The sequence below is a fragment of the Caretta caretta genome, chromosome 10, assembly GCF_965140235.1.
Source record: "Caretta caretta isolate rCarCar2 chromosome 10, rCarCar1.hap1, whole genome shotgun sequence".
Taxonomy (NCBI): domain Eukaryota; kingdom Metazoa; phylum Chordata; order Testudines; family Cheloniidae; genus Caretta; species Caretta caretta.
The window spans coordinates 16,814,175-16,830,183 of NC_134215.1; the positions used below are offsets into that span (position 1 = coordinate 16,814,175).

General features: G+C 42.4%; 1 protein-coding gene across 1 annotated transcript; it reads left to right on the forward strand.

Annotated features, from left to right (window-relative positions):
- The first annotated feature begins 208 nt into the window (after nucleotides 1–208).
- On the forward strand, nucleotides 209–14,812 carry CRYM (crystallin mu). Its single transcript, XM_048865862.2, has 8 exons — nucleotides 209–514; nucleotides 1,605–1,755; nucleotides 2,729–2,791; nucleotides 8,575–8,676; nucleotides 9,225–9,408; nucleotides 12,385–12,506; nucleotides 13,206–13,290; nucleotides 14,087–14,812. The coding sequence occupies exons 1-8, from the start codon at nucleotides 342–344 to the stop codon at nucleotides 14,149–14,151; spliced, it is 945 nt and encodes a 314-aa protein (XP_048721819.1). The 5' UTR covers nucleotides 209–341; the 3' UTR covers nucleotides 14,152–14,812.
- Nucleotides 14,813–16,009: the final 1,197 nt, after the last annotated feature.

The window sequence follows — 16,009 nt, forward strand, 5'->3', positions numbered from 1 at the left end:
GGGAAAATGACACACACACACACACACCCCCGTGACCTGTACCTATGAGATTCCCTGGCGGTGATTCCCCCCTTTCCAAGATAAGGGTCCCATGTCCATAATGATTGGGACGTGGCAGCCGGGTCACATGCCGCCGTCCGGCCCCAATAGGCGAGGATGGATTCTCCAGAGTGTCCCGTGTACCCACTAGGTGGAGCCCCACGCGGCACATTTGCAGCAGCCTGGCGAGGGGGGTGGCAGCGTGGGTCCCGGACAAAACTTACAGCCAAGCGGGCACAAGAGGCTGCAGCCGGAGGCGCACGAGGGTCTGTGCTGCCCGTCCGGCCCGTGTGCTGGTCACCATGAGCGCCGCGCCGCCGGTTTTCCTGGGCTCCGAGGTGGTGGAGAAGCACCTGCAGCGCGCCAGCCTCCTGGTCCCTTCGCTGGAAGCTGCCCTGGCCAATTTCTCCAGCGGCGCGGAGGGAGGTGTCGTGCAGCCCATGCGCACCGTCGTGGCGGTGCAGAAGTACAGCGGGTAAGTAGGGGTGCACGCTCCAGGGATCCCCATCACGGGCACTCCACGAGGGCCCCCCTCTCGTCCTGAGCCAGCGTGGGGAGGTGTGGGGGGAATCCCTTTCTCAGTCCCTCTCCACGGTGAGGGCTTCCTTGACTGCCCCTGCCGTGAGAGTCCCCAGCTGTGTCTGGTTAGAGAGATTTCCAGCTGGGATACTGCAATGAGAGTAACCAGGCAGGCGCCCCTCTCCTGTCACGTCCCCTGCACCCGTCTATTAGTGAGCACTCGTGCAAACCGCTACAGTCTCTGAAGTGCCCGACCCAGGCTGGTGGAGCGGGGCTGTGCGCTGGAGCAGCAGGCAGCTGCGTAGGGCACCAGGCAGTTTGGTGACCCAAATTTTCTGGTGTCCTACGCAGCTGCGTAGTTTGCGTATGGGTAAGGAGGGCCCTGGCTGATGCTTCCTTCAAACGAGTTCTGGAGCTGGCTCCAAATTGCTTTGTGCCTTTAAAATCTATGCTGAAGATCAGAGATCCAGGCTGTTATAACGTGTGCCCATTGGCCGGTACTCTGCAGTAACAGGATAAATCACTGCTATGTCTCTGCGCAGAGAGAGACAAAGCGGGACTGCTAGTGTTTCAAGGATAATAGGGGGATAATAATTAGTAGGAAAAGGAGAAGACTGTGGGTGGAATCCTGGCCTCCTCTGAGGTCAAAGGGAGTTTTGCCATTGACTTCACTAGGGCAAAGATTTCACCCTGTTAGTTCTGAACTAAAGCTGTAAATAGTCATTAACAGCGCCTGGTTAGGAGGAAAGTCAATGTGCAAACCATTAAAGTTAAACTGTACTAGAAAGCTGGGGTGAAATCTTGGCCCATTGAAGTCAATGGCAAAACTCCCATTGGGGGCAGATTGCATCCTTCTTTAGAAAACACACATTTAAATAGCCTAGAAAATGTCTCCCAATTTAGAAGTGGAGAAAAGAAAAAGTAGGGCTATAGAGAGGGTTATTTATTACATTAGAGATCAAAAGCAGTTGCTTATTAACTTCTTGCTAGTTAGCTAACAAATTATAAAATTTGATGTTAAATGTATATTTTTTTCTCTTTCAAAGATTTTTAGGGGTCATGCCTGCTTACAGTGCAAAGGACGATGCTCTAACAACTAAACTGGTAACCTTCTATGAACACAAAAAGGATTCTTCTGTTCCCTCTCACCAAGCAACTATATTACTCTTTGACCCAAGAAATGGCTCTTTAAAAGCTGTAAGTTCAGTGTGCATTGATGCGTTCTGTTTTGTTAACAGTCTCTCAAAATCATACTTTGATTTTAGATGACATAGCTGGTGTAAATCGCCATCACTCCATTCACTTCAGTGGAGTTATGGTGATTTGTGCCAGCTGAGAATCTGGCCCTCAGTCTTGTCTGTTTCATTCTCTTTAATCTGTACTCCTTTCTTTGCTCTCTGAAACTGGTGATTTGAAGTTAAGCTGTTTATTTGAAGAAATCCCCCAACACCATGTTTAGTTGATATTTTAGGGGGAAAGAATAAATTGCCAAATATTCTGAACTGTTAAAGGCAATGCAAGTTTTACTGTTGGCCTCAGTGAGAATGGGATTAGGGGCTGTAATCGGAATTTTGGGATATTATCTTTCTTAATTAAAAATGAGGATAATGGTTTGAGAAGGGCCAGAACAGTGAAAGTGTCTGTTTCTCAGCGAGACTCCAGAATCCATTTTCACATGATAATTGAATATATAGAGCCAGAGTCTCCGTTGTGCTCACCCTGGGTGCAGTACAAGGTAGGGGGGCACTTGATTATGGCTCCATGATTCTCTGCCTGTGCCCTGCTTCATATACATGCTTGCAATAGTCCCCAACGCTAGCCAGAGTGCAGTGTGCTCTGGCCATGCCTTCATTGCTCTGAAACACCCCCAGTACTGGGATTTCCAGGAAGTGTAGTGTAGAAATGGTTATGTTGGATCGATGCCACTGGGATGATGGCCAGTTTCCACTCACTTTGTGCTGACTGAGTGTCATGAAAGGAGTCTAGCAGGGAAGAGAATCTGCCAATTTTACACAGAATATATTTGCAAGTGTTGCATAAATAATCATCTTCTCTCAGGTTTTCCTTGTCCCTTCACATGATAGTGAAGCACTAATTCACACATGGAGAAAGCAGCTGGCATTATGTTTTCAGTGTTCATTTCAGTCTATTTGATTTTCTTCTTTAAAAGGTCATGGATGGCAGTGTCATTACAGCAAAACGAACTGCTGCAGTTTCCGCAATAGCTACCAAGGTAAGTCTGATGCTTTATAAAGTGGGTTGAAGTAGATTATTGGTGTGTGACGAGGCAATCCTTCCTCGGGTGCCCTCCTGCAGCATGCTGCTGCACGACCCATGAACCTGCCACAGTTACCCCTTTCTTCCAGAGTCCCCAGTAACTCCAGGCAATCTTTTCAGGTACCAATACCCTTTCCAGCATTTATTTATTACAAGAGTCCCAAAACTGTAATCCAGAATTCCTCAGCACAGTCCAAATTCCCCAGTTCCACAGTTCAGCCAATCTTTCAAGTCACAACAGTTCATGAACACACCAAGTGCAGCCTTTATGTCTCTCACTATGCTCAGGCTCTCAGGTACAGCTCCAGCATCTCTCACCATGCCTCATCCTAGCCCCTCAACCTGGGTTGCTTCTCTGCCCTGTTTCATTCTCAGGTCTGGCTCTGACTCTCACCTGGAGACATCAGCAAGCTCACCCCTACATCTTCCGCCAGCCTTTAATCCTCTCTGGTCTTTCAGCCAGCAGGTGTCTCCTTCTGCCGCTCTCAGCCTTCAGCCCTCTCTATCCATGGCTCTCTGGCCTGGGGAAACTTGTATGTGATTCCTCAACTGCCTTTCACTTTCACTGGCCACATCTGGCTCACTGCTCAACACGGAACTCACAGCTCCTTCCTTCAGGGGCAGCCCAGCTCTGCCCTCAGCCTCTGGACTCTCTCTTGCCTTTGGGCTGTCTCTCATAACTCCCAGGAGCAGTCCCGCCCTCCTCATTACACCAAACTAGGGCACACCTGGACTGGAACAGGAGAGCTGGGCCAGTTGTCCTGTGACATGGTGTCATATAAAATAGCTTAGAGGTCAGATGCAAATGCGATATAAGAGCCTTTCAATCCATGACTGTTCTCTTTAATCATAGGTCAGTACTAGATTTATGACAATGTTCAATCCTCAAAGAAAAGCCTAAAACTTGGTTGTTCCTGTTTTAATTCGGAGGGAGTTGTGTAGAGTCAAATAGTTTAAGGCCAGAAGGGACCACCAGATCATCTAGTCAGACCTCTTGCACATCACAGGCCACTAGCTCCACCCAGTTAACCCAGTATTGAGCCCAATAACCTGAATTAGACTAAACTATTGTGTACCATAGACAGCAAATAGGAGGGACCAATGTGAACCAATGACCTAGCCCTCTGCAATAGCAGGGAATTGATTAGGTGAGCTATCCGAGATGATCCTAGTAAGTCACATGTCGCAGAGGAAAGCAAATAACCGCCAAGGTCCCTGCCAATATGACCTGGGGAAAATTCCTTTCCAACCTAAAATGGCAATTGGTATGACCGTGAACATGTGAGCAAGACCCACCAGCCAAGCATCTGAGAGAGAATTTTTCTGTCCCACCCTGTCTGGTGATGCCAGCTGTGCCATCTCCAATGCTTTAAAGGAAGGAGAACCACCCCGCAGAATACAACAGGGAAAAAATCCTTCCTAACCCCTACAGGTGACCAACTGAAGCCCTGCATCATGAGATTTAGGAACATAGGACTGGAAGGGACCCCCTTTGCCATCGAGCCCAACCCCCATCACTGCATGCAATGCAGTCCCACTCAAAAATTTTTAAGCTCTATTTTCAGACTAATTAGGTTGTTTACCAAAACAACTTCTATTGGGAGGCTGTTTCAAAACCTCATTCTTCAGATGATTACAAACTTTCTTCTAACTTCCATCCTAAATTTAGTCATGACCAGTTTGTACCCATTTCTTCTTGTGCCAACATTTTCCTTTAACCTAAATAGCTCTTCTCCCTACCTGTTGTTTATCTTCCGATGTCTTCATAGAGAGTAATCCTATCCTGTAGCTCACGAAAGCTCATGCTCAAATAAATTGGTTAGTCTCTAAGGTGCCACAAGTACTCCTTTTCTTTTTGCAAATCCTATCCTCTCTCATCCTTCATTTTGCCAGGCTAAACAAGCCAAGCTCTTCCAGTGTCCTCTCATAAGATACGTCCTCCATTCCCCTAATCACGTAGTAGCTCTTCTCTGCACCTCTTCCAGTTTATGGTCATCTTTCTTGAACATGAGTAAACAGATTTGTACACAGTATTCCAAATTAGGTCTTACTAATGCCTTGTACTATTACATTAATACTTCCCTATCTTTACTGGAAATACTCTTCAGTGTATACATGAATGATATGCCTGAAATGATAGCGCAGAAATTTGCGTACGCTGATGGTTTGGCACTCGCCACTTAGGCCCATAGCTTTAAAAAACTTGAAGTGACCCTTAGATCTGACCTTAAGCTGATGGAGAAATACTTTCAAAAGTGGCAGCTGAGACCAAATCCAAGCAAATCGGTAGTCTCTACTTTCCACTTTGACAATAGAATTGCACAAAACACTCTTAACTGTCAAGTTTCATGGTGAAACTGTGCATTACGACCCAATGCCAACATATTTTGGTGGCATTTTTGACTGCACACTGACCTTTCATGACCACCTCAAGAAAGTAGCCTCGAAAGTGAAAACTCATGTAAACATTATTTAAAAGTTAGTGGGAACACACTGGGGATCAACTGCCCTGGTTCTAGGAACATTGGCCTTGGCCCTTGTGTACTCAGTTGCAGAGTATTGTGTCCTGGTGTCAACAAGAAGCTGCCATACCCAGCTTGTGGAGAGGCAGCTGAATCAGACCATGCGAATCATCATGGAAACTTTAAAATCAACACCTCTACTGTGGCTTTCTGTGTTAACAAACATCGAACCTCCAGCTGTCCGTTGAGATGTAGCCACAGCACAAGAATTTAAATGTGCCAAAGACTATGCGGAACCTCCCATCTGGCAGGTTATGGATTACATAACCCCATCATGCCTGAAATTGTGAAAGTTACTATGGACCACACTTGACCACTTCTAGTCTCTAGATCTGGCTAGGGAATGGCAAAGTGTCTGGACCTCATCTGCTGTTCCAAACAAGCACATTATTACCGACCCAACAAACTGCCTCCCCGGTTTCGACCTGCCAGACAGATTTGGGACCTCATTGACCCACATCCAAACAAACAGAGGAAGATGTAGTTACTTGATGCACAAGTGGAAAATCAAAGACGATGTTTCACGTGACTACAGTGAGAACATCCAAACCAATGAACACATCATAACGCAGTGCCCCAAATGATATCCACAGTGTCACAGATTTCAGAGTAACAGCCGTGTTAGTCTGTATTTGCAAAAAGAAAAGGAGTACTTGTGGCACCTTAGAGACTAACCAATTTATTTGAGCATAAGCTTTCATGAGCTACAGCTCACTTCATCGGATGCATCCGATGAAGTCTCACAGAGGAAGCCTTGAAATGTCTTATGGACCTACAACTGCATCTATAAAATGTTGCTCTGCAGATGCCATACACGCCTGCGAGAGAGACTTGAAATACCTCACCTGATATATCCTAGGACCACATTTGCTTATTTCATAGCTGTATCATGTTCATGGTACATAGTCATCTTGTGATCAACTAACATGACCAGGTATCTCTCCTTCTCTGTCATTTTCAACTGATGAGTCCCCAGCTTATAGCAGGTTTCAGAGTAACAGCCGTGTTAGTCTGTATTTGCAAAAAGAAAAGGAGTACTTGTGGCACCTTAGAGACTAACCAATTTATTTGAGCATAAGCTTTCGTGAGCCACAGCTCACTTCACGAAAGCTTATGCTCAAATAAATTGGTTAGTCTCTAAGGTGCCACAAGTACTCCTTTTCTTTCAGCTTATAGCAGAAATTCTTATTATTGGTTCTTATGTTCATGACCTTGCACTTTTAAATTTCATCTCATTTCTATTACTCCAGGTCATCAGTGTGATCCAATTCTTCCTGTATAAAATTCCAGTCCTCCTGTGTATTGACAATGCCTCCTAACTTCGTGTCTTCAGTAAATTTTACTAGCACCTTCCTACTTTTTGTGTCAAAGTCATAAGTCCCAAGTCTGATCCTTTAGGAACTCTGCTAGGAACCTCCCTTCAGCCCAATTGTTCTTTCAACACAACCATTTGTCTTCTCCCCTTTTGCCAGTTTCTTAACCTCCTTAAAGTTACCCTAATCCCCATCTTCTTCAGCTAAATTACTAATTTTCAGTGTGTATGAAATGCCTTACTGAAGGCCAGATTAGATCTACTTCATTTTCTTATTTAAAAAATCAGTTATTTTATCAAAGAAAGGTATTTATGCTTGTATTGTATGTGATATGGGAGCGATTCATTCTGTGCATTGTTCTGAGAATATATTGGAGTGTTTTTGCTTAGCGATTTTTTTGTTGCCTTATATATGCACCTATAGGGCTTTGGGTAAGTGCAATGATAAATTAAAACTGATTAGACTACACAGTCTCTTCCCCAGTCTGGCCACTATGCCACTCCACATAACTTCAAATTCAAAGTAGGAATATTAATTCAAATAAATCTTTAAATACTAATTTTAAAATGTTTGTGTGGTCTGTTAATGCTGGGAATAAAGTAGATGACCCTTCTGAGGCCATCAGTTTGAAGGAAAGATTTAGTCTTCCAAGCCCTAGAATGAAGAAGATGGCAGATTTGATAAGTGCTAAATTTCCTGGCCCACTAACTCTCCTGCTTTAGACTGAAGACCAGATTCTATTCTCAAGTACATCAGTTTTATGCTGATGTAATTCAGCCCAAATCAGTGGAGTTACAGCCAACACAGAAGTGAGTATCTATCCCCAAGAGCCACTCTATTTGGAAGGGAGAAGAAGCGAACAATGAATTCCTGAGATGTTGGACTGTAGGGCTACTCTCAGCTCCGACCTTCCCCGCTTATAACCAGATCCTGAAGATTTTATACAGGCAAAGCTCCAGTGACTTCAAAGGAGCTCTGCCTGTATTAGAGCTTCCAGATCAGACCCTTATGTGTCATCTGCTGCTCTGTGAGATTTTCAGGACTGTTTGAGCCCAGCTTTCAGTTGTCGTCTTGTCCTCTTTATGGCAGTTCCTCTTCAATAAGACAATGCTTTTATGTAGGGAACTTTTGAAATCAGTGCTACAGAGTCGGTGTAATAAACATCGAAGTGGGCTCTTAGCTTTGAAAAATCTGCTAGATGAGAATTTTTTATTTCTTTGCAGCAGTCAGTTCAACAGGCATTGAAAGCACATATAGTTCAAAGGCTCCGAATACACAAGGGGCTATAACAAATGCACAAACAATAAATGCAGGTGGCTGGGGCTAGGTTCAAACATCCCTTTTATTCCCTCCCCAGTTCCTGATGAACCACAGAGGATGATTAAACAGGGAAATTCAGAGCTACCAGAGGAGTGAATTTTAAGTCTTGAGCCTCAAGCCACCCTTATGTTTGTAAATATTGACTGGTGAACACATACCCTGTTCTTAGGTTTCAGAGTAACAGCCGTGTTAGTCTGTATTCGCAAAAAGAAAAGGAGTACTTGTGGCACCTTAGAGACTAACCAATTTATTTGAGCATAAGCTTTCGTGAGCTACAGCTCACAGGGAAGTTCATCTATCTGAAGTGCTCTAAATCAGGGATGCCAAACAGTAAATAGATAGATGTAGCTACATCAGTACAAATGCAAAAGTGCAAATTGAATCAAGCCCACAAAAGTTTCTTTTAGGGATCAATGACCCCCCTGTAAAAAGTTTAAAAATAAACTCTCCAGTGTAAATGTGTCTCTCCAGTGTAAATATGCCTAAGATTGAGGTGTTTTAATTTAAAAAGCGGATCACCATCACAACTGTGTTTCTTCCATGACTACTGTCATTGATTTCTTTTCTGACTTGATATATTTTAGTTCTTAATGCCAGCTGATGCAGAAGTGCTGTGCATTCTAGGAGCTGGTGTTCAAGCCTATAGCCATTATGAGATCTTCACGGAGCAGTTCTCATTTAAAGAGGTAAGCCAAGGAATGCATCTCAAAGGAGAAGATTTATTTTTCTCAATTATTTTTCAGTAACACCAATAACAAATAATGTATATAATAACCAATAAAGTTGTATCTAATGGCTTGAGCATATTTCAATAAAATGTCTCTAGAGAACATAACACTTCTATAGCCTTTCCTCCTCCCATCTCAAAGCATTTTAATAACACATGCTTGAAACAAAGTCAAGTTTCAGACTTACTCTTCTCTAATTGAGACAATCCTACCATATATAAATTTCTTGGACAAGCTTCCTGCAGCCTTGATCAGTTCAGATTTTCTATTTAAAGTGTATTTTATAAATATAAAGATGCCATGAACTGTTATACTAGCATTGCAAGATAATCATGAAGGTGTACGAGCCCAGACACAAAATCTACTCCCCTGTTCTTTGCCAGGATGAGTAATGATAATGAAGAAAACTCATTGAGCATTTTAAAATAAGTGCTTGTTTGGGAATTTTGCAAGGATGGGTTACTCATATTATATAATCTCTACATGCTTTCCATGTTGCTTTGCAGGTCAGGATATGGAATCGCACTAAGGAGAATGCTGTGAAGTTTGCTCGCTCAGTTAGGGGTCCAGTGCAGGTTTGCTCCTCTGCTCAGGAGGCTGTCACCGGAGCTGATGTGATTATAACAGTCACCATGGCAACAATGCCAATTTTATTTGGAGAGTGGATAAAACCAGGTGCCCATATCAACGGTATGCCAGACTCTCATTGATTGGGGGGTTTCTCTGCTATTATTTATCATTATTATTTTATTTAGCTCTGATGTGCTCAGTGTGGTGCTGTATAATACTCACAAAGATGGTCTCTGCCCAGACTGGTCTAGATTTCTCAGAATAATCACTTCTCCTCTTTGAGCACGGTCCTGCTGGGTGTCTGGATTCAGTTCTATATAGGGATTCTGCTATTGTATGTTTGAGCAGCAGGTAATCTCATTTTTGCTTTTGTGGCCACCAAGGTGTGGCCTTGATATCCTTTTAATCTTAGATTTAAACAACACCCTAGAAACATGTTCCCAAAGTGATTTTTTAGTAGCACTACTTTTTCCCTGGTATTTATCAACCTTTCTATTGCCCTGTTTTGCAAACTCCTTAATTTCTTTTTTGTGGCTGAATCCCTTTGATCTCAGTGAGAGTTTTGCCTGAGTTAAGAACCGTGTAAAAACTGAGAGAACCCCAGGGTTTGGTCCCTTCACTGTGTTCTTTTTTTTAATTGTGTTTTCTGGTGATGATGTTGCTGCCCTAGCATACAGAGCCCCTGGGCTCCTTGGCATTTATTTACATTAATTAATTTGGACCTGGTTCAGATGACCTTGTGCACTTTCCAAGTGGTCTGGTAATGAGACAAAGGCAACTTGTAAGAGAGGACAATATAAAGGAAGTTCCCACATTTGAAAAGCACCCCACCAGTTTTTCAAACTTAGTTTAATTCTTTGTCAGTGATGTTGTTATCTATGCTGTCTCACAGCTGAGGCAAGGCATACACAAAGACCACCTCTCCTTGTTTGTTCCCAGAGGCATTCCTACTGCATGAGGCATTGAGACAACACTGGAGTTCTCACATCCCTACTGTCTGTAAAGTTGTATAGGAGAATTGTTTTACCCTTCATACTATTATTATTTGTGTTTATCTGTACAAAAGAAGTTGCTAGGAGTTTTACTTTTTTTTTTTTTTTTAATGATAAGCCTTTGTTCGCAAAACTGTTTCGGTAAGTAAAGATCTGTAAATGGGCTCCAATTGTACTGCTTCCAAAGTCACAAGAAAAGAATGGAAACTGCCGATTTAGAAATCGCAGATGATAATGTTCAGTCGTCGGTCTGCACGCACAATTCTCTGCAGCAAAGTGCTTCTTTGGTTCTGATATAATAAGGATAAGTGAGGGATCTTTTAATTGCATTTCTCTCTACAGGCACGTCACATCAAGACAGTCTGGATCAAAAACACTTAATAAAAAAGAATTATGAAATCCAAGGCTTTTGCAAATGAATTGAGGAGAGGGAAGTGGAGAGGGGCAAGAGATAATAGGAAAGGGGGGGAGGGAGGAATTGTGTCATTTACCTTAGATATCCACATCCTGCTGAGGAGGATGTTACAATCACAACATCCAGCAGGGCTTTGTCAGGAGCAGCAGGAAGAGGGTGAAGAACAGAAGAAGGGCTGATAGGATAAGAGAGGATATGATACAGCAGCATAGCACCCGCCAAGCCTGTTCTTGGATAGCTACCAAACTATAGTACAGTGTGGTTGTTTGTTAGTTAAACAACTTTATAAATACGCGTGTTATTTGAGAAAGGGTTGGGCTTGGCAGCCTTAGAGACTGAAGATCTGTGATTTATGATGAAAAGCACTATATGAGCACTAAGTACTTTTATTATCTGTAGCAGAGATACAGTGTAGGCAGTGACAGGGTGAGCTTCCCTATGTCGCCTTGCCTTGTTAGACTCGCCCTAAAGGGCGAAAGGGTAGCTGAGTCACTGTTGTACATCTGTCCTTGGTGCTAACCAAGCACTTGGCTTATCTGGTTTTGTATTAGTTTGTTAATGTCTTTGCCTGGTGTGAGATGGGCGGGCGGATACTGTGAGAATGGGAACAAGCTGGACACGGATAAAGCTCTTAGGCCAAACTGGGGAATGCACCTGTGTAACAAATAACATATTTTGCTCAAGGAGTTGCAGGTTTATTGGCAGATATTTCACTGTGATTACTTTGTAAATGCTATGCAGATCTCTACCTCCCTTTCTCTGCCTCCACTATGACCTCTCCTCTTTGGCTAAGCCTTCCAGAGGAGTAGAGATGTAAGCAGGAGGGCCAAGCGTAAGAGGAAAAGGCTGTCTAACGACAAATGCAAACAAAGAATTCTGCTCCCCCTTGTGAGTTCACCCTGCCATTGTGGATTTGCTCCCACATGAGTTTTATTTTTCTGTTAGCAGCCTGATCCTACAAGGCAGGGGTGGCCAGTCTGAGCCTGAGAAGGATCCAGAATTTGCCAATGTACAGCCCTGCCGATCAGCACCTCCCCCTCTCTCCTGCCCGCCGTGATCAGCTGTTTTGCAATGTACAGGAGGCTCTGGGATGGAGTGGGGAGGAGCAAGGTTGCAGCAGGCTCAGAGGAGGGGGCAGGAAAGGGCAGGGGAAAGTTGGCACCTGTAGCTCCAGCCCCGGAGTCAGCACCTATGCAAGGAGCTGCATATTAACTTCTGAAGAGCCTCATGCAGCTCCGGAGCCACAGGTTAGCCGCCCCTGCTACAAGGGGACTCATTGATTTCAGTGGTCCTGGTCGTGTTTTCACGGAATACAAGGATTTCAGTGAGAGTAGGATTAGACCCAATGAGGGCTGAGGGTGCTCAGCAGACATAACAGGAACTCAGCACTTTGGAGGATTGGACCCTAAGGGCTCAATCCTGCTTTGACATCAATGGGAGTAGAAGGTGCTAAGCAGGATCAAGCCCTAGATGCATAATGAATGGAGAGAAGCCCAGGACTTTCCCTAGTCAATCAGGCTGTTCTTGTTCTGTATCAGTGAACTTGTCCTTGGTTAATTTCAGGCTGCTTCTGCGTAAGTGACAACACTGCTGTGGAAAGGCATTATTCACCTCTGTTGAACAAGAAATGTGTTCTGTTGAATCCATTTTAAATATTTCTCTCTGAAGTTAATCACTTTTATCTTTTAGCTGTTGGGGCAAGCAGACCAGACTGGAGAGAGCTGAATGATGAAGTGATGAAGAATTCTGTCCTATATGTGGATTCTCGAGAGGCTGCTCTGAATGAATCCGGAGATGTTATATTATCAAGGGTAAGTCTTTCTTAAATGCTAGAGCTTCTCCCCTCGAATGCTACTTTTGCACTGTGCCATTTCTCATTGCTTTCAGATCCGTCCTGTATTAGATCTACACTTAAAAATGTTTAATGTTTAAAAAATGATTCTAAATCTTTCACTTTCATCCCAGAAGATCCCAAAGCAATTTATATATGATGGGACAAATTCTGCTCTGTTGCACCTATGTATCCCCATGATATATGTTTCAGCATAATTAAATTAGAACTGCCTCTAATGTGTGGAGGCCAGCAGTCAAACAGATGGCTGTCACACTGCACAAAATTGAGGAGAGGGGACCTTTTGTCATGCCCTTACACAAAGTGCCATTGGATCTTTTTTAATGTCCACACATAGCAGACAGGGCTTTCATTTTTAAGGTTTCATCTGCAAAACCAACACACTGTAAACTACATAGAAGTCAATTTATCTTTGTCAGCAAGGTAACAGGTCAATCATTTTGGGTAATAAAATTCAGGCAGATATTTTTCTCTGAAAGCCATGTTGTTCTTCTGGAATTTCTGTCCAGTTTCTACATTACTTGACCTAACAATGATCTGTTTTACTAGTTACAGAACCTTTCAAATTTTTTGTCTTCTCTTTCTTTTAAAATCACTCAAAACCAAGTTTATTTCTCTTGATGGCCATATCAAGCCTAAACGTGCATTTGTTTCACAGGCAGAGATTTTTGCCGAGCTGGGAGAGGTAGTGAAGGGGACAAAACCAGCCTTGCCTGAGAAAACAACAGTGTTCAAATCTCTGGGTAAGAACAAGCCCCTCCTATGTGTAAATCTGATGAGGAAAAATGCCTTTTTATTTATTGGTTTCAGACTAGCAGCCGTGTTAGTCTGTATCCGTAAAAAGAAAAGGAGTACTTGTGGCACCTTAGACTAACAAATTTATTAGAGCATAAGCTTTCGTGAGCTACAGCTCCCTCTTGCATGGGAAAGTTGATGATCTTCAAAGCTGCTGTCCCACCACCCACTACAGAGGACAGTAGCTACAGTATAAGATGAGTATTTTCCCTCCTTTCTCAATGTAACAAGGCTGATAAAATCAAAATTGAAAGGAAAGCAAACATGACAGAAAATTACATTGTCCATTTTGTTTAAGTTCCATTTACTCAACTCATGACTACATTGTTTACTAACATAACTTCATCCTGAACGTCCTACCCTGATGCCGCTGAAGTCTGTTTGATGTGAAGGTGATGTGACAAAGAAGTGCATTATTGAAAGCGATCAGAACACTGGATTACCATGGTCAAAGTAGAATGACCTAATAGCAAGGATCCATTGGTTCCAGTTGTGGTAGCTTTTACAGCATGGATACATGTCCAATGGGAATTGGATTGAAACTAATAAACTTCTTTCACACAAGGCACCTAGCAGCTATCTGATGGTGATAACTTCTTGTCATTATCAGTCTGGTGTCCTAGATTGCAGTGTGAAAGATTCTCTAGTCCATTGTCTAGTCATTCTGCTTCCCTGTGAAGTTAAATTATTTAATTCAACCAAAGTATTGGTTGTAGGTGATTTTAATTTTGTTATATATTTCAGGGATCGCAATTGAAGACACTGTGGCAGCAAAATTAGTTTATGATTCCTGGTCAGCTGGTAACTAAAACGAAGAGCCTGCAATACTAAGAAGGACAAAATAATATAAAGAAAATGGTTCATACTTAGTTTTCTTGTACCATTTCTTTATAAGAAAAGGAAATAATTCCATAGGGAATATAATACTTTATAACTTTCAATAGTCAATATTAAAATTACAACATATATAGCATTTGCTTTTATTCTTTAATATCAAATATCTAATGTTTGTGAAGTTACTAACAAATGTATTTCTGTGCATTTTGATATCCTTTGGAATAAACCACTTTTGCTTCCTAATGTACAATAGCTAGCAGAAAAACTGTGTGCAGATTTCATGTCTGTGGAGAGCTAATTGGTGCTGTGGTAAAATGCACTAGTGTGGAACTGTAGTTTAAATCTGGTATCATGTCACTAGTGATAGCTGTCTCACTTTAAATCCCAGTGGGACAGTTCTCAGCATGATGAAACCACCATCATTCAGACATCTATCCATCCGGTCTCTGGAAAGGCCTGAATCTGAAATGCTGTAGGTTACAGTTAGAGTGTGTTAATCAAAAAGACTAAATAGTTCAGTGCCTTTCTATGCTGGGACTTAGTATTATCAGTTTATGATGGTCATGAGATTCACCCAAAACTTAAGCGTTAAACAGTTTTTTCTTTAAAAATAAATAAATAATATTTCACATATTCTTTTGGGAGATTTCCTGATTTAATATGTTCATAAATTCTCTACTAAGGCTCTCTTAGGTTAGAGTCATGCTGACTTATTTCAGTGGGATAAACTTCTTTCCAGTGTGAAGACAAACCTTTTCAGTGCTGAGGTTTGTTTGTGTCTTGAGTAGGTGAGTGGACTGGTAATCATGCTTTTAGCCATCTGAGCATTGCTTTAAAGGAGCCTCTGTGATCCTTTCTTGACAGGGGAACCGAGGGTGACATGCTAGGTAAAGAAAAGTTCCTGTTCTATGCAAACAACCTAACTGTTTTGCATAGACTGCACATCTGTTAATAGATGTCTCTTGCCTTGGGAAAGAGTTCTGAGCTTGGGCTGTATTTGTGCCATATAAAATTGTTTGTATCTACGTTTTATACCATGCAGGTCATTAAATATTTCTTCATTCCATGGGGATGTATATAGCACAGTCATTTGTAATGCTGCTAGTACAGTATAGAGAAGCAATAGACAGGAGGTACAGTAGAATGTATTGTTAAATCTCTGGGTGGTGCATGAGTAAATTTATAAAGAGAATTATGGGCAAAAGTCACAGGTGACGTAATTTGTGTGTAAGTTACAAGCCTGTTGTAAACTCGTCAGAAAATCGGAGTAAATTGCATATTTAGCATTGAGGGGGTAACAAACCCATAAATCTTTTGGGTCAAATGATGCTCTCTTTTACGGGGGTGCAAAATCCAGAGTAATTCCACTGACTTTTTACTGGCATAAGTGAATGCAGAATTTGTCCTCTTAACCTTTGCATTTTTAAATTGTAATTATGTGACCTTAAAAATTCTGTTATGAAAAAATTAACATTTAATGTACTGAATATTTTGAAATCTGTGCATTCATTTAGCAGTGGTGGACTAACAACACTGGGATGATCCAAGTGTAACATGGGCTACCAGAGTGAGTTTCCACACACAACTCTGGCAAAACAGTAATATCATCTAGCAACACTGCTATCCCAGTGCTATGCCTCTCTTGAACAAGGATTACAGTTCTGGCCAGACTGAGTAACGTTTTGAGATGGGGAACTAATGGGGACTGAAATGAGAACCCCAAATGGTTCATTTCCACATGTGAAATAAGCCAGCCTTTCTGTTTGGTTCTCTGAAGGTGGAACAGTTTATGCACTAACTCGCTGCCCAGTGTTTTATTCTGATGTCTGA